General features: G+C 54.7%; 2 protein-coding genes and 4 non-coding genes across 6 annotated transcripts; 3 read left to right on the top strand and 3 right to left on the bottom strand.

Annotated features, from left to right (window-relative positions):
• The first annotated feature begins 1,933 nt into the window (after positions 1–1,933).
• On the top strand, positions 1,934–5,230 carry b3galt4 (beta-1,3-galactosyltransferase 4). The gene is made up of 2 exons (XM_088915429.1): positions 1,934–2,014; positions 3,608–5,230. Exon 2 carries the CDS (start codon positions 3,703–3,705, stop codon positions 4,804–4,806), a length of 1,104 nt encoding a protein of 367 aa, XP_088771555.1. The 5' UTR covers positions 1,934–2,014; positions 3,608–3,702; the 3' UTR covers positions 4,807–5,230.
• On the bottom strand, positions 5,193–14,602 carry wdr46 (WD repeat domain 46). Its single transcript, XM_088915428.1, has 15 exons — positions 14,502–14,602; positions 12,335–12,472; positions 11,628–11,708; positions 10,902–11,014; positions 10,355–10,442; positions 9,985–10,046; positions 9,180–9,284; positions 8,576–8,726; positions 7,920–8,055; positions 7,717–7,816; positions 7,372–7,525; positions 7,096–7,243; positions 6,804–6,994; positions 6,031–6,144; positions 5,193–5,391 (listed from the first exon to the last, which is right to left on the bottom strand). The coding sequence occupies exons 1-15, from the start codon at positions 14,556–14,558 to the stop codon at positions 5,290–5,292; spliced, it is 1,740 nt and encodes a 579-aa protein (XP_088771554.1). The 5' UTR covers positions 14,559–14,602; the 3' UTR covers positions 5,193–5,289.
• A 530-nt stretch (positions 14,603–15,132) lies between these two features.
• trnaf-gaa (transfer RNA phenylalanine (anticodon GAA)) lies at positions 15,133–15,205 on the top strand. The gene has a single exon. It is a non-coding gene; the product is annotated as a tRNA-Phe (tRNA).
• Positions 15,206–15,661: 456 nt separating this feature from the next.
• On the bottom strand, positions 15,662–15,735 carry trnan-guu (transfer RNA asparagine (anticodon GUU)). Its single transcript has one exon. It is a non-coding gene; the product is annotated as a tRNA-Asn (tRNA).
• Positions 15,736–16,399: 664 nt separating this feature from the next.
• trnaf-gaa (transfer RNA phenylalanine (anticodon GAA)) lies at positions 16,400–16,472 on the top strand. Its single transcript has one exon. It is a non-coding gene; the product is annotated as a tRNA-Phe (tRNA).
• A 324-nt stretch (positions 16,473–16,796) lies between these two features.
• Positions 16,797–16,870, bottom strand: trnan-guu (transfer RNA asparagine (anticodon GUU)). Its single transcript has one exon. It is a non-coding gene; the product is annotated as a tRNA-Asn (tRNA).
• Positions 16,871–23,940: the final 7,070 nt, after the last annotated feature.

Raw genomic sequence — 23,940 nt, 5'->3', positions numbered from 1 at the left:
GGCGTGGGTGGCCAGCTGAGATGTCACTCCCAGTGAGCGGTCCGGTCCGGTCCAGAGCCTGGCTGATCCGAGGCAGAACAGATCCTGGAGGCCCAGCCCACACCCCCGCTGCGTCACACAGTCGATCTCCTCACCTGACTCGAGAACGGGATGAATTTGAACCATTTGACTGTTTTATGGTCTTAAACACACTGAGTTTCCCTGCTTACCTGCTGCCTTTACAAACCTTTCAGTGGAAGTGAAAACTTGCAGATGTTTCACTCAGACAGCCTGATGGTTCGATTAAAGCTTCAATGAAGGCATGGAGTTGAGCCAGAAAGCAAAACCAGACGGCATGAGCTCCTCTCAAGGGTCAGCAGTGAATATCAGTGGGCAGCAGTGGGTAGTGCAGGTGGCATAGCTCACGGAGGGGGGTCACGGGCTCAAGACCATAAGAATGAGATGTGCTTTGTCTCAACAACCAAGTGCAGGAACTCCAACACAGAGCACAATCCCAGTCTCGGTTTTCTCCCAGAATTCTTTTTGTTTCACCTGGCATGTTCCTGTATAATCTGCTTTTAGAATGTTTTCATATTTTTTGCTTTGATTTCTGGTGTATGAATATTACAAAAATAAAAAAAAATCCTGTTGGACTGTTTCACTAAATGATTCAAATTGATCCACCGTCACAAACCGTACTTCGAAGGACGCTGGACCTGGAGTGAACGCTGTTCATCTTAAGATCGCTGGAGAACACATGGTCAGGCTGTGACCTCACTCAGGCATACTAGAGAACAAGTAAGTGTTTTCAGATCTCTGTCAGTTTGCATCCTTTTCCTCTCCCTCTCACTCTTCCCAGTTCAAGTGCCTTTACTAGTGTCAAAATGCATAAAACAGCATCCTCTTTCCACACAAGGTGGTGGGAATGTGGAACAAGCTCCTCAGCCACATTATTGAGGTTGATAGCCTGGGTTCTTTCATGAAATGGCTGAATGAAACTGTCCTTCAGGCCAGGAGGTTGTTTACCTAGAGAAGGTTATGTGTGTGTATGGGACAAGCTGCCCAGCTGAAGCCAATAACCATTCAATACTTTTCAAGAAGCAGCTTCATGAGGTCCTGGAATCATTTCAGCTACTAACAACCACACAGTCCAGATGGTCTCATTTATAACTGTCCTTGCTTACAATAACAGCATCTCAGAGCTGAGAACCATCCTTGTGCGATTCCAGGTTTTAGACAGTAAATTCTGGCTTTTTATAGTGTAGGTAAAGTATCGTAATAGGAGATGCCATTCTCTGTCTTAGTCTCTCTCTCTATTCACAGTGACAAGAGAGTCTTCTGGTGAACGATAATGTATTTTCTGTCCATTAGGATGAACAGACAGCGGTCACGTTCTCTCCCACTCACAGATACTATATGCTGCATTCCTGTGATTCACACATTTATACAGTACAATTTCTCACCTATTGGTCCCTTTGACTCATATATATATATATTGTAACGCAATGGGGGCTCAGGCAGGCGCCCTTGCCGCATTAGGTCGGCCCTTCGAACCCGGGACTCCCACGTCACTCAGCAGGGACCCAGCCCGGTGAGCTAAAGAGAGATCTCTCCACAGCCCAGTAGCTGTAGTCCTGCTATCACAGGGAAGGGCGGTGACGTCACCTGCTCTGGTAAGCCGGCTCTTACACAGTACCTGTCGGCCGTAAGCGTTACAATATATTGCGATGACACCAGGGAAAGAAAGGTCATTGAAGAGTTTTACTTCATCAGCCAGCTATTCTAGTTTCTGCCTATTTCCTTGCCTCTAACAAGATGGCCGACCGAGCCAACAACGGAAGTTCCAAGATGGCCGCCGGGAAAGGCTATATTCGTTGTTAAGGGATCTTGAATCAGCTGTGTTTCCCTGATAAGACTATAGCAGTAGATGGCGGAGCAGGTAACGGTCGCTGTGTGTTAACCGGTTTAAAAGAAAAATGCCCGGTGTAACCCGGTACTAACCTTGCCTGTGTGAGATTGGAACTGAAGCTTGTCGGTATGAGATTCCGTCCGTGCAAATGAAATTTTTAGCATGTTTTTTGAGTATGAATTCTGCCTGTCCTTTAGTTAAAGAATTGTGTTGCGGTACTGTGGATCTGTTCTTAGGATTTGTTCAGGAAACTGCGATTAAGACGCAAAGAAGGGTTTGGGGGAATGCTTTTTTTCTTAATCTGTGGTTTATCTCACTCACTCCACGGCTAGTGCATGTTGGGTGTGGCTGATGAACATCTTTAACATTTTCTGCTGAGGTCGGCCGGTTTCTGCGAGCAATTGCAAGACCCCGCTTAATGAAATGTAAGCGCTCTTTGTCATCACAGTGTGTATCTGTTTCAGTCTGTATTGCGGTATCCCCGCGTATCCGGCGGTGGTTTCTTTCAGTAATCATTTGTCTCTTTAACTTATTTCGTGACTACTTATTTTATTACCAAATACTCCCCCTCCTCCAAATAACCCGTAAATGATAGAAACGCGTCAGAAGCTCGTACCTACAGCCTGCACGCGTATTATTTTAATTCAATAGAGGAAAGCAGGACGTTGGGAGGTAAGTTCCGTCCTCCACCACGCATGTACTACTATGACAGGGGTGGTTTCAGCGGCGGGGAATGAACTTTAGAATTTAGACCGTGACCCACCCAAAAAAATAGCGGAACCAGGACTGGCTTGAGCGGCGCTACACCCCTCCTCACCAGGCGGGGGCGCCAACCGCGTCTCCGCCGGAGGGCAGCGCAGCAGAGCCGCTGCCGGAGCATCTCGAGGTCCCCGGTGCCAGCCGGCCGAGAAGCAGGGTTGGAAATATTTTTACATTTTATTTTCGATTAGATTGTGTTTATGGTTGTTTTGTTTTTTTTGGACCGGACAAGCCGCGTGTGCAGCCGCCGTGTAGGTCTCGGGTGAGGGGGGGGGTCTGCATCACGTCACTCGACCGACTCGGGTCCCCATCTGCGGTGCTTTCTCGCGTGGGCCTCGGGGGTCCGCGAGTCCGGCGAGCGGGGGGGGGGTCCCGGGGTCAGCACGGGTCACCGCTGCAGGACTGCGGCGCGTGTCTGATCCCTTATTGCAACCTGGCATCTCTCCTGCACGGTGGGGGGGGGGAGAACGATGCTTCCTGCCACCGTTACTCGTTTTACAAACCCAGCCTGTCTGCGCCAGCGGCCGGTGACATCCTGCCGTTCCGTCATCAATCGGCTGTCGATCAATCGATAAGCCGGCAGCTGGAGGCCGGGACTGCAGGGCGACCGTATTCAGTAAAACGCATCCCGTGTCTTACGTGCTTATGGCCCGGTGCTGTACCGTGTTGCTCTGTGCGGTACCGTAGTGCCGGCGTGTCCGACACGTTCCTCTGTCCGCCTGCGCAGGTCGAGCTGGTCCCAGCTCGGGGGGGGGGGGCAGATGGAGGTGACGGGTCTGCAGCGCTCTCAGAGCCACCGGCCCGGTGCCGCTTCACTCCAGCTCGCCTGCAGCCCCTGTGCCAGAGCCGTAGCGGTCCTGCAGCAGGGGAAGGGCTGTGAATCGGTTGCTTTGCAGGCTGTCCTGAAGGGTCTTCATCGTTATTAATCACTGGATTTTGTCTTCCCACTTCCTGTTTCAGGGGCGGCCCCCGTGAGCCATGATGAGCGCGCCGAGGAGCGGGAGCTGATCCGGTCGCCCGCCGGGAGCGCCGATGGGGTAGCGGGGGCGGGGGGCATGGCGGGGCGCTGGCCGTGGGGCTGCAGGGGGGGGCGGCGGCGGGGCGGCGCGGTGGCGCTGGCCGTGGGGCTGCTGTGCGGCGCGGCGCTCGGCCTGCTGTGCGCGGAGACGCTGGAGTCCCTGGCCGTCCGGCTGCTCATGAGCGCGCCGGGGGGGTGGGCGCGGCGGTTCAGCATCGCCACCGCCGGCCCCCCCGGCCCCCCCGGGCACCTGCGCGAGTACCTGCTGCTGCCCAGCCCCTCCCTCTGCCAGCTGGCCCGGCCGTACCTGCTCACCCTGGTGGCCAGCGCCCCCGCCCACCGCGAGGCTCGGCAGGCCATCCGGGACAGCTGGGCGGGGGACACGGAGGTCGGGGGGCAGCGTGTGCTCACTCTGTTCGTCGTGGGGGTGACCCCCGACCCCGGCCTGGCCCGGCGGCTGGCCGAGGAGCACCGCGCCACCCGGGACCTGATCCAGGGGCGCTTCCTGGACACCTACGCCAACCTGACCCTCAAGACCCTGTCCCTGCTGGGCTGGGCGCAGAGGCACTGCCCGCAGGCGCGCTTCGTGGCCAAGGTGGACGACGATGTCCTGTTCAACCCGGCGGTGCTGCTGGAGTACCTCCAGCGGGCCGGGGCCACGGCCGGGGAGCGGGACCTGTACCTGGGCCGGGTGCACCTCGGGGTGGCCCCGAACCGGGACCCCCGCAGCAAGCACTACCTCCCGGCCTCCGCCTACGCGCCGGACGTCTTCCCGGACTACTGCAGCGGCACGGCCTACCTGCTGTCCCGCTCCGCGGCCCGCAAGATCGCGCGGGCGGCCGGCCCGGCCCTGCAGCCCCTCGGGCCCCTGCCCCCCGAGGACGCCTTCGTGGGCATGTGCGCCCGGGCGGCCGGCCTGGCCCCCACCCACTGCCCGCTCTTCTCGGGGGGCCCCAGGGTGCCCTTCAGCCGCTGCTGCTACAGGGCCCTGGTGTCGGCCCACCACGTGTCCCCCGCGGAGATGAGGGGGCTCTGGGCGGAGGTGCAGGGCAGCCCCCCCTGCTCCTGGCTGGGCCTGAAGCTCGCCCTGGGCGTCTGCAAGGCCCGGAGCCTGCTGGGGGGGGTCCTGCCCGGGCTCTGAGAGCTGGAGAAGAGGAGCACGGTCTCCCCCCCCTGCCGGGGCAGGACGGCTGTCCATGTGCGGCCCGGCGGGCTGTCGGGTACCGTGCCGATGCGGTTTTGACTGCAGCGATCATGTCAACCCTCTCATGACAGAGCAGGGGGCTGTGCGAGACCCCCGCCCTGCTGCCTCACTGCTCTTCTAGATGAATGGACGGACTCCCACGCCCCTGGACTGAAGTACTGAGCCACCATTGTCAGCCTGTAGTCTCTGGTACAGGCTCGGTTTCCCTTAGCGGAAATGATGTTTCGCTATTTCCCACTCTCTTGCATGAACACGATTTTGTAAACCATTTACACGAGTATTTATCTCATCTGTAAACCTGAATGACCCTCTCGGAGTCCCTGTTACGGAATTCTTTTATTACAATAAACTGTACAAAAAGGCTGGATTCTTGGGGTGAGTGAGGTGAGGTTCTGCAAAGGGGAGCAGGCGGCAGCTCTCCTACTTCTTGAACCTGTCCAGGGCTGACCTCTGACCCGGGGACACCCCCGTCGCCTCTTCCTTCTGCCTCGCCCTGGCTTCCACAGTCTGCTGGATGAGCTCCTGGCATAGGACACAGACAGACAGAGGTCACGGGGTTACTCGCAGGCTCCCTCTCCCTGTGGGGGGAGGGCCAACACTGGGAGCCTTGCCCCACACACACCCACCCCGATCCCCAGGTAAGGAAGGGGGACTGATGTGTTGCCCCAAGTTCTCTCACTGCGGTCCTGCTTGCTTTCAGCTCGGACCCGGGCCAGCCAGGCCTCTGGGGCTCTCGCCTCTCTCGGGCATCGGCTCTGCTGCGAGCCTCCTGTGCGCCTGAACACACTAACAAACCCCGAACGCGCTCGTGCGCCCCGAGTGTGCACAGGTTACCTGCGTTAACGAGAGAGGGGCTCTGCCATCTCGAGGAGCAGAGAAGTAAGGATGAGGAGTAAGAAACACCCACAGTGGAGAGGTGCCCATGGGTGAAAACGTCTGGCTTCATGAAACAAGACGGTTGGCAGGAACTGGAAAAACCCCACCCCAACCTACAGAATATAGCGCCTTACCTTCCGTCTCCCTCACACACAGCATAAAACGCCTTACCCTCTTCCCCCTCTCTCACACGGTGTATAGCGCCTTACCCCCTTCCCCCTCTCTCACACAGTATATAGCGCCTTACCCCCTCCCCCCTCTCTCACACGGTATATAGCGCCTTACCCTCTGGTCCTCGTGGGCGACCTTCCTCTTGCGCTTCTCCATGTTGCCAGCAGAGCTCCGCCCCTTGGTCTTCTTGCGCGGCTTGAACTTCTCTCTGGCCAAGGGGTCGAATCCCTAGGAGTGCAGGAGAGGACACAGGTCAGGGGGGCGGTCGTCCCGAAAAACTGCGCCCCACTGCCGAGCGCCTGCTCTCGCCACCGGGGGGCTGGCCTGCTCCGAGTCGTCCAGCCAGCACACGATCAGCAGAGAACAGTAGCCCCCCCGTCTGGCCCACGACAGGCTCCGTTCCACTGCCGGGTCGGAACCAGCAAATGGAGGAGAACGGGACCGTTCGGACCACTGGGTAGCTTGTAACTTCATAATCCCCTGCGAGGAGCCAGGGCGTCGGCTTCAACAATACCAGCTGGGCGGCTTGTTCCACACTCCCACCACTCTTGGTGCATGGAGTACAGACACAACAAGGAGCAAAGGCAAGGATATGGAATTGCAGGACAAGCTAAAAATTACTTTTGATATTTCTAAACAAACCAGGTAAAAAAAAAAAGAAAGCTTTAATTAGAAAATGTTTACAAAGGTAATAGTATCCAAGACTAGGTGGAACAACAGGACAGATTTAAACAGCTGGGCGTTTTACTGGAGCCACCACAACAGGCACAACAAGAGTGCCCCAGCTGTGCCCCACCTGGGATTTGAACCCGCAACCCTCCTGGTTTCGAGCCCAGAGCCTGGCGCGTGAACAGAGCAGGACCCAGAACGCGAGAGGCCCAACTCACCAGCCTCTGGACCCGCTCCTGGTGCCGCTGTGCGACGCTGGCGCGGTCCAGCTCGCCCAGCTTGGCCGGCTCCAGCCCGATGAGCTCCGGCTGGATCTTCTCCAGCAGGGCCTTGACCTCCCACTCCTGCCGCTGCTTCACGCTGCGGTAGGGGTTCACTTCCAGGGCGTCGAAGTTGGGCTCCCCGGCGCCTGAGCGGGGCAGAGAGAAGACGGCAGGCAGTGAGCGCTGGCGCCGAGCCGCCGGAAGGTTCCGTCACACAGACAGACGGACGGACGGCCGGTGGTCTCACCTGGGACGATCATGCTGGTGAACCCTTCGGCGTGCCCCACCCCCAGCACGTCCTCGAAGGGGCAGAACTGGGCACCCCACACGGAGCCCCGCACCCGATGGGCCATGTAGGGCTTCTGCACGGGAGTGCTGGAGACGTCCTGGTACACCTGGGGGCGGACAGGCCAGGTGGCATCAGAGGCCGAACCGCAGCGGGTCACGGCGCCCAGAGCAGCCAGGTGCCTGGCAGACGGCAGCGCAGACGAACGGCGATCTGGGCCGCGTACTCGGGACTGACCTGCACGGTGTCCCCCGCGCAGGCGCACAGCAGCCCCCGCTGGCTCAGGGAGAGGTAGGACGCCCCCGCTGGCAGGGCGTAGGACTGCAGGGGGGCGAACGCCCGGATGTCGTAGACCTTCAACTTCCTGTCCAGCCCCGAGGTCACCATGTAACTGCAGAGACGCGGGAAGAGAAGGAGACGGGAACACTTGCAGACCGCGACGCCCGACCGCTCCCTCCCGGGCACCAGGAAGAGAGGTCAGGGGTCACTCGGCCCCTCCTGCTGGAGCCCCAGGAGCCGACGTCAACACCACGCCGGAGCAACCTCTTCTCTACGTGTGTCAACACGGGCCGGCAGACTCACTTTCCGGTTCTGTCGACGGCGATGGACCTCACTGCCCCCCGATGGCACAGCATCTTCACCAGCGGCTCCCTCTGATTGGGCGACCAGAGCGTCACCGTGCCTGCGGCGCGAGACAGGGAGCAGGGACTGAGCCGGGGGCCACCGTGGAATTTCACGACACGGCCCTGACCCCCGACCCCCACTCCGGCGGGCGGGCCCGGTACCTGTAGGGTGTCCCAGGTGAACGACGGCATTGTAGGGGTTCTGCGTCATGACATCCAGGCGCCCCTGTTTAGTGTTGATCGCTGCGATCTCCTTCCCGATGGACACGTCCAGGTACTGCAGGAAGCCCGTGGCGCTCTGAGGCACAGACAGACACAGACCGGTGCTGCTAGTTTACGGCCCAGTCCCTCTTTCACAAGCAGACTGGACGATACTCGTCAGTTAAACACCAACAACCCAAAGGACCAGAGGGGCTGAGTGACTCCAGTCACGGCTTCTACACTCCTAAAGTCTGGGTTCTGTACAGTCAGAACCGCATTTATTGAATGACCCTCCCTGTAGAAGCGTTTGCGCAGATTTCAGGACTGTACAGCAAAGTCAAAGACACTGCAGGGAGGAAGGAGGAGGTGGAATTGGTATGCACACCGCCTTCACGGTAGCAGGACAACCACTGGAAACATTAGAAACTGCACAGCTCTGACTCATCAAGCCAGGGCCCCCAGTTCCAGGCCTCAGAGGCTCACCAACTGTTACACTGGCTCAAATTATTTATGTGATCTGAAGAGGAAACCGGAAGTCACTAAGCCCACCAAGAGTTGGAACTGGGCATGTCTGGAAAACAAGACGCGTTGCAAGGGGATGTTTTATGATGACGCACCGCGGTGGCAAGCAGGAAGTGGTACGGGAGGAACTGAAGGCGAAGGACATCGTTAAACTTCTTGATGCAGTGAAGTTCCACTCCCTGGGAGTCGTAGACGTAGAGCCATTTCTTCTGAGCCACTGCGAACATTGCCTCGCTGTGGAGCCACCTGCAGGACAGGAGGTACAACTGCACTTAAGTCTGGGGATACGGACAGACCATATTCAGCCATCTAAGAAGTCAAGACAGTGAATTCAAGGCTCAGGTGTCACAGAGGAAAGAGAATACCCCAATACTACACTGTTTTCTGTTTTTCCATTGGGTTAACCCGTGTTGTCCAGACCAGTCACTGCCTACAGGAGGAAAATCCTAAGAGGATGTGATACTGAAGTACTAGAAGAATTACAAGCTGCAGAAATTCAAATCACTCGTAAGCAGAGAGTGAGGCCCTGGCAGCTGTTCACACATGAGAGGAGGGCAGTGCGGGGGCGACAGCTGTGCACGAGCACACAGACTATCCTGCGACATCCGAAGGCCCTGTGGCAGGGGGAAGAGCAGGAGATCGCCGCGCACGCGATCATGTGTGTGTGTGTTTGTGCGTGCGTGCGTGCCCTCCACCCACTTGACGTCGTTGACCGTCTCCATGACGCTCATCTCGCACAGCAGCTGCTTCGTGTGCCAGTCCAGGCAGGCCACATGGCCCCGCCGCCCACCCAGGAGCAGGTGCCTGTGGGTCACAGAACAGGGCAGCACGCTCTTTTACAGCATTTCACAAACAGCCCTGTTCGAGCAACCTGGCTTAAACTCCTGTCCATAAAATGCTAAGGAGCCGATTAGCAACACAAATAAAATACTACTTATCCATATCTGTACGTACAACTGGGTACACATACAGAAACATCCACGTAAAAAGGAGCTATGTACAGGGAACCTCGCATGATGAAAATCAGAGCACTATGAACACGAGCTGTCGGGGAGCTATACAGCAGGCACGAGAACAGCGACTGAAAACAAGAAGAGGAACTGGCTGAAGTGGCGATTATGACAAATCGGGGCAGAATTTCTAATGGGGAAAAAACACACAGCCCACCCACGTGAAAGACACAGGCCGTTCAGACAGAGTCAGTCCAGCTGGGAGCTGGAGTATAAGCCAAGTGATAGCGTCAGGAGATAGTACTGGCTCTTATAAAAAGGGATTTCTTCCAGGAAACAATAAAGCTTGAAATAATTTTAAACACGCTTAAACGAGCGACTCTTTTCAATTTCCAGCTCGTTTACAGGTATTTAGCAGGTTCCACTGTTAATCGGACAATCAGAAGTGTTTCTCGAACCACAGCCCCACATTTCCGACTTGAAATAAACCTACCACCAGCGTGAAGCTCGTTTGAACGTTTTACGGACCCGGTCGGCTGAAGGAGGGAGCTCACCTGCCATTGCTGGTGTAGTCCAGTCTGTACGGGCCGAACTGTGTGAGTGAAAGGTTGAAGTACTGCAAGCAGAGAGACCAGCCTGATTACAAACAGGTAACACTACCACGGGTGAACAGAGGGCTGCTGTTGCCTCGAGTGGCCACCAGGGGCCGCCCAAAGCCTTCCTTGCAAACGGAATACTTGCTCAGAATTCTATCGTCATACATCTGCAAGAGTTACTCAGACTCACTTGAAGCACTGCATAATAGGACACAAACAAAACTTAAGAGAAGAAAAAAAGAATCACAGGCACAGTAAAATGAGCCAATAATGAAGAGTTTCACACCACTCTGAAAGCAGAAATGAGGGGAGATCTTGGGTATCTAACCTTCGACCCGGAAGTTATGTCCACAGCCTCTGCAATGTCCTCCTGTGCGATGATGCACGTGTCTTCCCCTTCATCACCTTCCAAAAACCTGGAGAACAGGGTGCGCTATCAGCAAGCTCAGAGCTTCAGGACGTTATACAGCACAGGAAATAACGCAGTCAATGTGATATGCGATGTTTTAAAGCTCACTAACTGAACACCAAGAGGAAGAGCAGTCCCTGTAGGTACAACACGCTGTATCAAAGCAGAATATCGGACGCCAGCCTTTTATCATAAAAGCAACAAGAAAAGGTTTATTCCCTGCTGAACAGAGAAGAAAAGAAACAACGTTTCGGGTGTGGAGCTTCTTCGGGTGCGTTTCTTTTCTTCTCTTTCCAGCAGGAATAAACCTTTACTTGTTCCTTTGCAGCCTGCGCATGCTGACGCAGCTCCCCACTTGAATTGATCATAAAACGTCTGCGGGCCCCGCTGCTGGTCTAGCCCACACTCACACCAGCACACAACACGAGGGCCAGTCGGGGTGTGGCTCTGTCCCGCCCGCTCTTACCCAGCATCCTCCTGGAGCAGGAGGTGGCATCGCGCGGCCTGCCTCGCGGCCAGTTCGGAAGACGACTCCGCCACAGCCAGGGTGTGCTTCAGCCGGGGCCGGGAGACGGACGCCTGTGGAGGGGGAGGAGAGGAGCAGTGTTCAAGCTCAGGGGGGCCGCGACGAGCCCGGCGTCGGGAAGTTGGGAATAACGCTGTCGATTCCTCGCATGGGCTCCTAGGGAACACCTCGCTCACAGACCGCCCCGTGACTCCCATTCCAGCGCTGTCTGAGCTTTCCTGGGGCCGTAGTGGAAATTCAACCCCCCCCAATCTCAATGGGGTCCCTCTGATGACCCGATGACCCTGCCCTATCCGGGTCCTGTCTGCTGAAGAGGGCTACACTCGCCGTGCGCAACGCAGAGAAAATATCTTCTTCACTTACGATTAAGACCAAACAATTATAACATCATGCACATCATGTTTCTATGGTGACTCCATCATGAACAAGAACAGCAGCTATTATTCCCAACTCCCCCCCTTTTCCATTTTAGCAGTCGACAAAAAAAAACAGCTCACACCACAATAGTGTTAGGATACCCCCACACCTATAGGCACCCCACTTCCCTCTCTGGCAGCCTAGGATTACGGCACTGCCCCCCAGAGCCCCCACCACCACCGTGTCCGAGATCTCTAGGCCCAAGCCAGCGTGTCCCGGCGTCCGTGTCCAGAACGTCTCTGCACTCACCACATCGTTCCTCTCTCCGCGCCGAAACTGCTGCAGCCGCTCCTTCGGGATGGGAGCAGATCCCAGGAACGGGTCCTCTCTCTGACAGGGCGAGAGACACGGGCTTCAGACACGGCAGAGAGCTGCAGGAGCCGCGGGACGAATCTGAATTTGGAGCTAATGTCCCCCCGCCTCAGCAGGCCCCAGGGACCCCCTGAAGGCGCCCCTAATTCAGCCAGTGAAGCAGTTCTCCCCCAGACCTGAGTGCTGTGCAGTGGGGCTACACTTCAGTGGGGGATCCCCTCCTATATGTGAAGAGCTTTGGGGTCCCCTGGGATGAAAAGTACAAGGAATCTACATTTGTTAACATTATTATTCCGTGTAAGAAAGCCCTCACTACTGAGCAACACTGCACAAGTGCGCAGCTGACGTCAGGAGGGTGCGACACACACACACACACACACTGGAGTCAGACAGCTGGGCAGCGCTGCGACGCAGAGCTGTCGTGGAGCAGTGAGCTGATTCACGAGCAGACAAGGAGACCAGAAGCCGTAGTGAACTCTGCCCTGGCTCTTCTATTTTGTAAGTCATCCCCTTGGGAATTAATAATCTGTATCGCATTGATTCTCTCTCCTAGTTTAACAGAAAGACCACCTGTTACTGGCGTCTGAGCCTGAGAGGTGTACCATGGGCAAGGGTGTGACACGGACACCCCAGCGCACACTTACCCCAGACAGAGCCTGCTTCTCCCCGGCTCCTGGCGGCTGCCTCTTCCTGTTCCTCTTGGGCTTCGACCCCCGCGGGCCGGGCGCCGGGGCGTCGCCTGCAGACCCGCTCTCGCCCCCTTCCCAGTACCTCTTCGGGGCCTGGAGGCCGGGACACAAGCAGAGCAGAGACAGCATGAGAACTCTGGACAGGAACAGAAAGCAGAGCCTTCCTGCACGCGGGACTGCTGGCGGCCTCCTGCTGAGCCAGAGGTCTCACTCAGCCATTTCCCTGAAGGCTCATCTTCAACATCACAGGTGGGCAGCTTGTGCCAGACTCCTACCACCCTTTGTGTAAAGAACAGACTCCTGCTGGCAATCCTAAAGACACGTCCTCTTGTGCCACCGGGTCTGAAAGACAGGGCCTTTCAGGATTCTGGGTTCTTGCACTTCGGGATTATGATGCTGAGATTCCCAGGACACCTAAATCCACCATTCAGAAACAGGATTATGAAGGACAGTGAGGAGAGAGAGAAACAATACTGAGGACAGAATCTGTGCACACATGACACCAGGCAGCAACGCCAGTTTCTAGATTTGTTCAGTCCGGACAATCACAGATGAGGAAACTCTACTCGCAGTCTGGGAAAATCCCAGCAGTGTCTCAGAGTGATGACGGCTGGCCGTCACCTAGAGGGGATAAACAAGAGCCTGGAAAACTGCGACGCTCCGGCCTTAGCTTGTGCCCCGGGCTGCAGCACTCTCCGACCAGGGAAGGAGCCGCACTGTTCCAGGTCTCGGGACCCTCAGGTTAAATTCAGTCCGCCCACCCTGCAGTCCTGGGAATCAGGTGACAACAGGCAAGGGCCTCACAGCTCTCTCACGGAGCTGTACACTCAGGAGGGTTCTCTCCCAAGCCCCACAGCTGCACGAGACTCCAGGGGCTCCCGGCTGTGGTCCTGGGGTTCACCGCCTCCCAGACTCAGGGGGTCCCAGTCCGGGCCCCGGAGCCCCCAGCCCCCTCACACACACACACCTGCAGACCTTGTTTCAGAACTGCTCTCAGTTACACTACTGCACCCTGAATAAAACCCCCTCGTGACGCAGTGAAACAGTTAACTTCGTGAGTGTGAGTGTTTTCAGCTCTTAAGCTTGTGGGAGGTCACCTATTAACCATTGCAACTCATGAGCAAAATAAAACCCCACACTTCTAAGGAGGGAAAAAAACAATGCTCCAATCCAGCTACTGGTTAGTTCTATTAAGGCTTCAATGAGGTAACTAAACTCAACTGGAATGAAGCCCAGCAGGTGACTGGACCAGCAGAACCCAGATTCAGAGCCCCTGCCCTAAATGTCTGACAGCTCAACATTTGGAGAGGGGTAACATTGTTAATCCCCAGTTAAAGTTTTAACTGAGTTCACTTAAGGTTTAACTGGACCAGATAGTCCTCCTCCCCAGGGAACCTGCTGGATCCCAAGACGTAGAGCAGGGAAGCCTTGATCTGCTGGAAATTCCTGTGAGCAGTACAGGGTTAACGACGGCGGCGCCTCCTTCTATGAATCAAGACTAGAAATATACCTGCAGACCTGTCAGACCAACGAAGAAATCCCTCCAGTATCTCAGGTCAGTGTTAGGGCTACAGAAACACCGCACAGGTGCTGCTGTTGCGCTGGGACACGTATTCAGGCTGATGTACTGTGTTCCAGAATGAAACAAGGAACAGCACCCGGCTCAGTTTCTGCTCTCCTATCAATCAGGCGGCACTAACCTCGCGTCTTAGTTGCGTGTTGAGCTACATGTTCTAACTGTTCAGTGTTTCTGGTTATCCGAGAGGCACGGACTCACGGACTCAGACTGGGCATCGACTACTGTACGTGCATCACGTCTGGAACAGGAGGCCTGTGGTGTCTGAATAAGCCACCTCTTTCACTGCTACAGCGGAGCAACCTTATTAAGCTCCTTGCGCCAGGGTTCCACTGTGATTTCAGAACCTGCTCCCGCTTGATTTAAACATTAAATGAAGGGCTACTTTGCAAAAGACTCTGCAACCTGGCACAACAGACACATGACGAGATCCTGCGCTCAACCCCATCCCTGGACACACGCCAGTCGACCCGTCGTTACTGCGCACTTCTCTCACTTTCATCGACACTGTCCCGCAGCGAATACGAGGTGAAACTCGGCACCCACCGTCTTTTTCTTCCCCACGTGTGAGCCCTGCGCCGCTGTCTCTCCGCTGGCCGCCATCTTGCACACGCCTTGCACGCGCAGGACCTTGTTTTCTTCCGCCGGGATGTGACGTCATACCACCCTAACCGGAAATGTATCATCGAGTGCAAATCGACATCCGAAAAGGAGACGTCTCAAAATAAAAATGCTAAAAGCCGAATTGTGCTACCTTCGATACTGGCATATTTTTAAGTAGCAATTGATTAATTAACGGCGTGAGTGGCTTATGGTACATTTTAAAGCACTTAAGATTCAGCAATAAACTTAACCAAGATTGTCGGAAACCTAAAAGTTGCATTTTTGATTTCACTTTGGGTCATGAAGACTTCGACTCCTTTTCAATGAATTTTCAGAAAGTATAGGCGTGGTGCCCCCTAGGGTGTCGGTGAGGGCACAACTAGATTTCTGTCCTGTTTTACTGCCCCACCACCCTCCGCCACCCGCAAAAAGGTTGAAAACGGTTCGAAGAGGCAACAGGTTGTGCCCAGAGTCGCTTTCATCGTCTTCAGTGCGACAAAGATCCTGCGGTTTTAACAACACCTAGCGGTCACATATAGTCTAACAGCTCTCGCCGAGGCCCCTCTCTCGCCGGGCCGAAATAGCTCAGTTGGGAGAGCGTTAGACTGAAGATCTAAAGGTCCCTGGTTCGATCCCGGGTTTCGGCAAAGGGAGGGGCACTCATTTTATTTTTTGCTTCTTACAACGAAGGAAAGAGGCGGGTTGCAGGACAGAATCACAGAAAAGTATTGAGGAATGAACGGGAACGGCGTCTGTAAATGTTATTGCGATGGTAACCCCGGCGTTTATACTCCAGTAAAATAATAATAATTGCTTACACTTCTATAGCGCTCTTCTGGACGCCCCACTCACAGCGCTGTACAGGTCATGGGGATCCCCTCCACCACCCCCACCTGGATGAGGCTCCAGTCTGCTCCCCACACACCAGCTCTCAGTGGGGAGGAGAGCAGAGTGATGAAGCCAGTTCAGAGAGGGGGATCATCAGGAGGCCGTGACTGGTAAAGGCCAGTGGGGAAATTGGCCAACTACAATGAGAAAATTCAATTCTTATTTTTTAGTAAGCCATATCAAAGAAGAAACGCGTCACATAAAAGAAACAGGCTCGTCCCTGGGTGGGCTCGAACCACCAACCTTTCGGTTAACAGCCGAACGCGCTAACCGATTGCGCCACAGAGACGCCGCTGCCTGCGCTCCACGCACCGCGGCTGTTGCTCGGGTGCCGCTCTGAAGGCGAAGGGCTTGTTTTTCTCTACACGGCCGTTTAATCCCGACATCGCTTCATCTCCCGTTTCTTTTACATCTCCCCGGCTGTCGGGGTCCATCTGGGGGGGGGGGGGGGCGGTAGGACTGTGGGCTACCTGACTCGGTTACCCCCAACAATTTACTCAAAGAAAAACAACTTTCAGAACAAAAACACACAAACGATAAAAAGGCACGAACTGCTGGTGTGCATTTCCCCCCGCTCGCCAGACGGCGGCGCTGCGGCTCCACCGGGGAGGTTCCCCGGTAGGCATGACGTTTTTTAAAGACTGCAAAGGAACAAGTGGAGGTTTATTCCATGCTAAAAAAAAAGAGAAGAAAGGAAACGCAACGTTTCGGCTGTGGTTTCAGGTGCGAAGAAGGCTCCACAGTCGAAACGTTGTGTTTCTTTTCTTCTCTTTTCAGCAGGAAAGAAACCTCCACTTGTTCCTTTGCAGTCTGCGCATGCGGCCGCAGCTCCCCTGAACTCTGTTTTAGACCCCAGACTGAGGACAGGGGCAATTAAGAAAGTCCCCTGCTGCTCCGGGCCGCCCGCCGTCCTGTCTCGATCCTGGGGTCGGTGAGCGGTGTGCTGGAGCTGTGCCGAAATAGCTCAGTTGGGAGAGCGTTAGACTGAAGATCTAAAGGTCCCTGGTTCGATCCCGGGTTTCGGCAGCGGTGGGCGACATGGAGTTGCTCTTTTTTTCAGCAAAACCATCGTGCATTAAATTTAATTATTCAAAAACTGCGACATAACTCTGTCACAATTAGTAAATAAAACGTGAAAGTCATGCACATTTATTTCTCTGTAGAACAATACAGGAAAATATCAAGGTTTTTTTTTTATTTTCAGTTAAAATGAAACGCCCGTGTCATGTCAGTTACGGTCAAGCAAACAGATAAATTTAAGTTTATATTTGATTTTCAGAACATTTGATATAACGGAGATTTTTTTTTTGGGTGGAAAATTTCAAAATAAAACGTCAAAAAAAAGAATCGCGTCCCTGGGTGGGCTCGAACCACCAACCTTTCGGTTAACAGCCGAACGCGCTAACCGATTGCGCCACAGAGACACGGGACAACCGGCTCGCTCGCAGCGTGTTCCTCAGAAATACCACAGGGGGCGGCTGGGAGACCTCTAAGGAAGAGCAGGTTTGCAGCGGTAGATGGTGCTGAAGGGCCGGCAGGGGGCGCCATTCCCTCTGGACCAGAATTTTCCAATCCCATGATCCAGTATGATCTGTGCTGTATAGGTGGCGCTGTCCTTTGGGTGGGATGTTACACTGAGGGCCTGACAGCACCGTCTTGAAAGATCCTGGAGTACAGTCTGGAAGAGCAGGAGTGCAAGCTACGTTAATATTCTGATCTAGCGCAGTCTACTGAAGCAGTTTCTCTCCCCTTCCCAGTGGGGCTGCTGTGCGAAGAATTATTACCAACACATTACTCACAGCGAAGCCAGCCTGCTTGGCACAATGTCCCCTTTCTCACCTGGGTCTCTGTGTAGCTCTTACAACACTACTCCACTCCAAAAGCGCCTCTACATGACTAGAACATATGAGCTGTGACTCAGAAGATTTTGTACACCAAGTATTTGACTGAACAAAGAGGAATTCCTCCTAGACATAAAAGTTCATCGTTACCTAAGTAAATGGTAAGGTGCAGTATAAGACTCGCCAGGTAGGGGCGCTGCAGGACAGAGGATGGAGACACCAGCTGTATTGTGACACTGTGACCTCTCACCTTTGAAAGACATCCCTGCCCCCGCCACTGTCCGTCTGCCCGGGGTGCCAGCTCAGCCAGGAACAGAGGCGCTGCCTGTCCAGCATTCTTACACACCCTTACTCAAGAACCGGGCAGCTGCCCCCCTCCTCTTCCTCTGCGTCTCCCTGCGTCTCCCTCTCCCCTCGCAGGGCTCCGACTCAGAGGGGTCTGGCTCCGACTCTGACCCTGACCCGTGTCTCTGCTGCAGAGCTGTCACAGGGAGAGCCGGAGAGCTCGGGCCCGGGTAACGTGGACCCTGACCCGTGTCTCTGCTGCAGAGCTGCCCTGACGCCACTGCCCAGTTCCCAGGAAGAACAGCGCGTAAACAACACTATTCCCGGGAAACCCATCCCTCTCCTCAGAGAGCCAAGTGTTCCTGCTAATTCCCGCCTCTCCCCAGAGCAGAGCTACACCCGGGACACCAGCCCACCACTGGGCACGCACCCGCGGCTTAGAGACGCCAGTTAACCCAGCCATCAGGATGGGGCGTCCAAAGAAATCCCACATGAACATGTAAACTCCACACAGAATGTCCTTCAGTCAGCCCACAGCTGGGGATCGGAGCAGGGAGCCAGCTCCTCAGTCTGCAGCCCTGTCGGCACAGCTGTAGAGGAAGCTGCAACAAGCAGAGTAAAGGCTGATGTCGGGGCTGACACCCCTGATCCCAGAGAAAAGGACAGGACCTCACTTTTAATGCCTTATCTGGACGTGTGCCTCCTACAGCACAGCACTCCTGTCTCATAAGAATGATAACTCTGGCCCAGCTTTACATGACCTGTGAGCTGCTGTCGCTGTTGTAACTGATCCACAATCCCCAGCGTCGTTCTTGAGCAAGAACCCGTCGAGGCTCCAGGCCAGTAGACCGCTGACAACTGGATGAGGTTCATTAGCAAAGCTTTCTGCTCTTGATCTGCACTTAAACCCTAAATACAGCCCAGCGTGGCCTGAAACACAGCCATGGCTCACATCTGCTTCTGTCACCAGAGGGGAGATCAAGCCTGCAGCCCGTTCACCCTCCAGGAGAGACCTGCCTCCTAATCCAGCTCCCTGCTGCACCGGGAGCAGCACAGAGACGCCCCAGTTGCAGGACTGTCTTCTGCTCCAGCCTGTCCTGGGCCAGCTGGCGCACTGATGAGCAGCAGGCTGGCAGGGCAGCAGATCAGCACGGGGTGGCAGCACTGCCACTGCCCTGTCGCCTCTCCCAAACCCGAACGAACCCGAGGAAAAAGAGCGGCCCGGACCGGCCCTTCTGGTCCTCCACTGCTGTCCGGATCGGGCCCCGCTGATGGCGGTGGGCATTCCCAGAGCTGAGTGCACACGTACCCCCAGCGTGGAGAGGAGCTCTGGAATGCAGAGTGACAAACTAGGCCGCGTTCTTACGCACATTACTGACTTTTCACAGTTTGAATTTCTAGCAGTCTAAAAATAATTCAGCCCGAGAGGTGCATAGGCACAGGAATATGCAATGATTCAGATAAATGTACTTTCTGTTTCCATGGCAATCTAGAGAAAAACACCCCCCCTTTCTTACAGAGCAGAAAACAGACACTTAGTCATCCATCTGTCCAGTTCCTGAACACGTCTTTCAGTTCGGGGTCACAGGGGCCCAGCAAGCAATGGGCCCAAGTCAGGGTACGGCCTGGACAGGACACCAGCCCATCACAGGGCAGATACAGACACTGGCGCGCACACACACACACACACACACACAGCAGGGCCAGTTTCCAGAGAGCTCAAGTAACACACCAGCATGTTTTGGGACTGTGGGAAGAACCCCATGTGAACACAGCGGGGCCATGCAAACTCCACACAGACAGCTCCCCAGGACCCCAGTGGTGTGAGGCAGCACCGTTAGCAGCTGTTCCCCACCGCTGTCTGACACTTGAGCAGCTTTTTCATGTTTCCACTCGCAGCGTTAGAAGAGGAGTGGGTCTCGGCTCAGGCCTCTGGACCCGGAGACACTCAGAGACGCTCAGATGGGTAAAGGCTCAAATAAAGGGGGTACCAGGAAGATCTGGTGCCGGGATGCCAGTAACAGGGGGTACCAGGAGTCTGGAAAGCCTGCTCGCTCGGGGAGGAGTGGCGGCAGACGATAACCTGACCCCGAGGCCTCTGGGTCGTTATTTCAGCCCGTCGCTAACCGAGTCTGAGCGGGTTCTGGGAATCACGGATCTGGGCTCGTTAGTGTTGTCTCTTCCTGCCCGCCCGCCTGGGCACACAGCCACAGGGGGGCGCTCTGCTGTGCGCCGCGCAGCCCCAGTCTTTCCACCTCCTGTTGTGTTGAGCCTGTTGCACGTGGATGAGGTGCTGTTTACTAGGAAAAACAGCAGCCAGGAAGGGAGCGAGCTGAAAGGTTTATTGAGTGTTTGAGTCGCAGGAAACACTGAGGGCTGGGCTCCTGGCCAGAGGACGAGGAGGCTGGGACCCCCCAGCAGAGCGAGGGGTGATCCAGGGGCAGCTGCAGGGGGGGAGATGAGGTGCAGGAGGGGTGCAAGCACATGAACACGAGGGAGGGAAGGGGGATTATGTACAGTATCTCTGATGTTTTAGCTGAGGAAGTGAGGTCAGGAGTGATTGCGAGTTACTGGCAGCTGAGGCTGATGGAATGTGGCTGCTGTCCCTCCCGAACCTTCGTTACAGACTCACTAGTGAGCGCAGCAGGGTGGTGACGGGGTGCCCAGCCACCTTGTTGAAGCCAGTGCCCTGGTTTATTTCAAGAAACATCTGGAACAGATCCCTGGGATTGACTAACTACTAAGTATCAAACAAGGCACACAGGCTAAATGGTTCCTCTCGTTTATAACCTTCCTTCTGTTCTTGTGTTCAACACACAGGCCTGCACAGTCACACGCTTTCATACACTCCTGAAGTCTCACGTACACCCTGCTGCACTTTGCCCAGTGCGAGATCTTTCTCTAATCTCTCTCTCTCACACACACACACAGAGCTCAAAAGTCCAGTGCCTGTGGGGATTCCCCTTGACTCACATTCGCTTTCGGAGCTGAAAATGGAAAACAAATCGGACATCCGGGAGACTTTTATAAAGAATTTTACTCAAGCTTTCTTTATGACCCCGTATCAGAAGTGTTTCAGGAGTTCTGTTTTCTCAGAGGCTGTCCCCACACTGATGTTAAATTCTGTATATAAATGGGAATGTAAGTACTAATGAGCTCAGGCTGTTTCTCAGTGTTAGAAAGCACAACCATCTAAACAGACTTCAGATTCTGTGTTTGTGTATATTAACATCAAAGTCAGGCAGGAGTGGCTGTTTGGCCCTGAGCAGGGCCTGTCAGCGTGACCAGTGACACAGCCAACCGTGACCAGTGACACAGCCCAAACTGCTTAGTTAACAACATTCCCATAATCCATAGTGAAAGTGTGCTCTTAAAGGACACCTTTCATATCCTCGAACCAGTATGAAACGTGAACACTAATATTATATGTTAAAGAGCGAGCCTGATCAGTAGGGCGCACTCTTCCCGTTCGATCAGTCCAGTTAGGATTTGGGGGAACTGAGCTTGAAGGATTTGGTGCAGGTGGCACAAGGGTGACACCCCTCCCCTGCCCCAGATCTCAACAACCTGGCGGGGGGTAGGGGTGCTGGGGTTCGGCTGCATGTCATGGCAGTTCCTCAGGGGGAGGGGCGTTGTACAGAGGAGCGCAGGAATGAACTGGCGCAGATGTTAATTAGCGGGGTTGAGTGATAACGATCTCCCGATGGAGGGGTTAACCACAGCAGTACGAAGGTCAGAGGGGCAAAGCTCCCACAGAGCCAGGTTTCTGGAGCGCTCGTGTCTGAGGGGTCGTCGCACACACCCCCGCTGGTGTTGACCTGACCTTTAACCCCCACTCCCTGGCACAGGGCGGCAGGCTGGGCTGTGTGCCAGCAGCCGTGGGGTCAACAGAGTCAGGTGTCCAGCCGGCAATGAGGTCTTCTCCTGTTCCCCGCTCTGCCTGCTCGCCCCGGGCCGGAGAGAACAGAACCGAGCCGGCACCGGGCCCGGGGCTGCAGGGACACCAGCCCGGAGGAGGGAGTATTAGCCCGACGCCCCGCCTGTGTGAGTGCACCAGGCTGATCCGTGACCGAGGGCAGCGGTACTCCACTGCCGTGAAGACACAGTGCCTGCAAGAGGCGTGGCGTTCAGAAGTCTGTTTTGTAATTCAGCTGGTTGGTTTTATTCAAAGCTGTTCTTTGCTTTTAAGTAACACATCTCCCACATGCCACCTCACCCGTTGTACCTCTACCTCTCTCTCTCTCTCTCTCCGTATCCAAAATAAAATGAGAAGCGGTTATTCCTGGCTCCCATCGCCCGGGCCCCAGGCCTAAAAATACTTGTTGAGCGCAGGTTTCCATGGAGATGGAGCCGTTACAAAACCGGTGGAGTTGCCGTGGCAACCCGTCGGCTCTCGGGATGCGCAGGGAGGATCTGGGTGGAAACGGGCCCCTCGGACGCACACGGGACGCACACAGGACGCACACGGGCGGTGGGAGAGCAGCCGACCAGCACACGGGACGCGCACAGCGTTCTGCCGCAGTTGTGAACCACACGCTGCACAAAAACATCGGCATCGCCGCCTTTTAGATCGTGCTAGATCTCGGGGGATTTGCTGGGAGTGACAGATCTACAGGGCAAAATCTCTGTCCAGGAAACCCAAGTGGTTGGTGGACCAGTAGGGGGCGCTCCTCCCTCTGATCAGAGTGCACAATCCCAGTGTCATGTCAAGTTCCACCCCGGTCCTGGACAGTCTGTCCTCCCTGCGGTTTTCTCCTAATTCACCCGGTGAGGCACTTTCTCTCTTCTGCTGCTGATCTGCTGTGCAGTGGGACTTAACGCTTTTTGCACGACCTCAGGGGGACCCAGGCTGTGCGGATCAGCCCGGGCTGGGCCAGCCAGCTCCTGCCCGCGTCCTTCAGAGCAATGACCCCCCACCTTGGTACCACACTGCCATGGCAACCCACGACTGACACCACAGCTGACGTGATGACCAGGGAGAGGGGAGGCCGCCCGTCATTATGGAATTTCATTCCTCTCATAGTTTCCAATCTTACTCCGAGGGATTAAGCACCTTCATTAAACACGGAAAGAATAAAACTCCGTCGTAATTGCATGCTGCGAACCCGGAGTATTTACAGGGAATTATGAGAGACAAAGGAACACAGGTCAAAGATCACAGAAGTTTATCGCAGCACAATGGCTCGTGGCTCGGCTAACTCACAACTCTACGCGCTGACCGCAGTGGCCAAGTGCTCCTGTAAGGAACCGTCTCATTTTCTTTTTTAATATGTGCAAAACAATTTAATCCGCAGTCATCCTGAAAACGTGCTTGAAGGCAGGGACCCTCAATGATGCCTTTTTGAGCAACCAATGCCCCAGATAAACATTTATTAATAAACACAAGGGACAAAGATGCTGCAGTTCTCAATGTCTAACATGGTTGTATCGGACCTGTCCTTAGTTTCCTGCAAGAATATTCTCGCTAGAAGCTAAATGATCCCAGGATCTCATTTTCATTGTCTCTTGAAAGAAGTCAGGGTATTGACTACAACGGCTTGTTCCACACTCCCACAGCCCTTTGTGTAAAGAAGAGTCTCTTGTCCTGAATGGAGGATCTCATCCAGTTGTTTCTTGAAACCAGAGTATCTTGGCTGAGCAGCTTGTTCCACACACCCCACCACCCTCTGTGTACAGCAGGGTCTCCTGTCCTGACTAGAGTATCTCATCCAGCTGTGTCTAGAGAAAACCCAGGGTATCAGCTTCAACAGCATGGCTGGGTAGCTTGTTCCACACTCCCACCTCTCATTGTGTAAAGGAAGTTCTCAAGTTTTCAACACTCTTCCTACTGGCTTTGATTTTTCCAGGTGTTTGCCCAGTCCCTAGATAAAATTTGGAATTCTAGATTTGAAATTCTACATCTTCTTTCATTTCATTTGCAAACTAATCCGTTTTTCTGGCATTATCTGTGAACATTGACCAGTTAACTTGGCTGGAATCTGTCACCGGCGTAAGCGTGGAATAGCATGCCTGTGACTCCACCTCAGTCCCAGTACTCATCCGATATCTGTAGTGCTTCCTACTCACTGACCAGATCCCAATCCCAGGGCCTGGATTTCATTTTCAAATCGAAAATTAGTCTTTTATGAGAAACGTCTTCAAAACCCTTCTGGAAGTCTGTTCCAATATCAGCTCTGATTGTGTCTCTGGCCGCCCTGTACTGTTACTGCTGTTGCTCAAAGAAACTCTTGCAAGTTCGCTAAGCAAGAATCCTGAATCTGTGTTGACGAGCCCTCGCATCCCATTGCCAGAGAGCCAATCCTCTGGTTTCATTTGAATAGTTATTTCCATAATGCTGCATGCAGATTGCACCTGCCCGTTTCTCTCAG

The sequence above is a fragment of the Atractosteus spatula genome, chromosome 5 (assembly GCF_055471065.1).
Source record: "Atractosteus spatula isolate fAtrSpa1 chromosome 5, fAtrSpa1.hap1, whole genome shotgun sequence".
NCBI lineage: Eukaryota > Metazoa > Chordata > Actinopteri > Semionotiformes > Lepisosteidae > Atractosteus > Atractosteus spatula.
This window is presented reverse-complemented; position numbering and strand designations above follow the sequence as displayed.

Coding starts and splice junctions, on each gene's coding strand:
- b3galt4 (XM_088915429.1), top strand. CDS start 3,703: ATGGCGGGGCGCTGGCCGTGGGGCTGCAGGGGGGGGCGGCGGCGGGGC.
- wdr46 (XM_088915428.1), bottom strand. CDS start 14,558: ATGGCGGCCAGCGGAGAGACAGCGGCGCAGGGCTCACACGTGGGGAAG. Junction 10,047..10,354: donor ACATAACTTCCGGGTCGAAG/GTTAGATACCCA, acceptor CTCTGCTTGCAG/TACTTCAACCTTTCACTCAC. Junction 8,056..8,575: donor ACTTCCTGCTTGCCACCGCG/GTGCGTCATCAT, acceptor TCTGTGCCTCAG/AGCGCCACGGGCTTCCTGCA.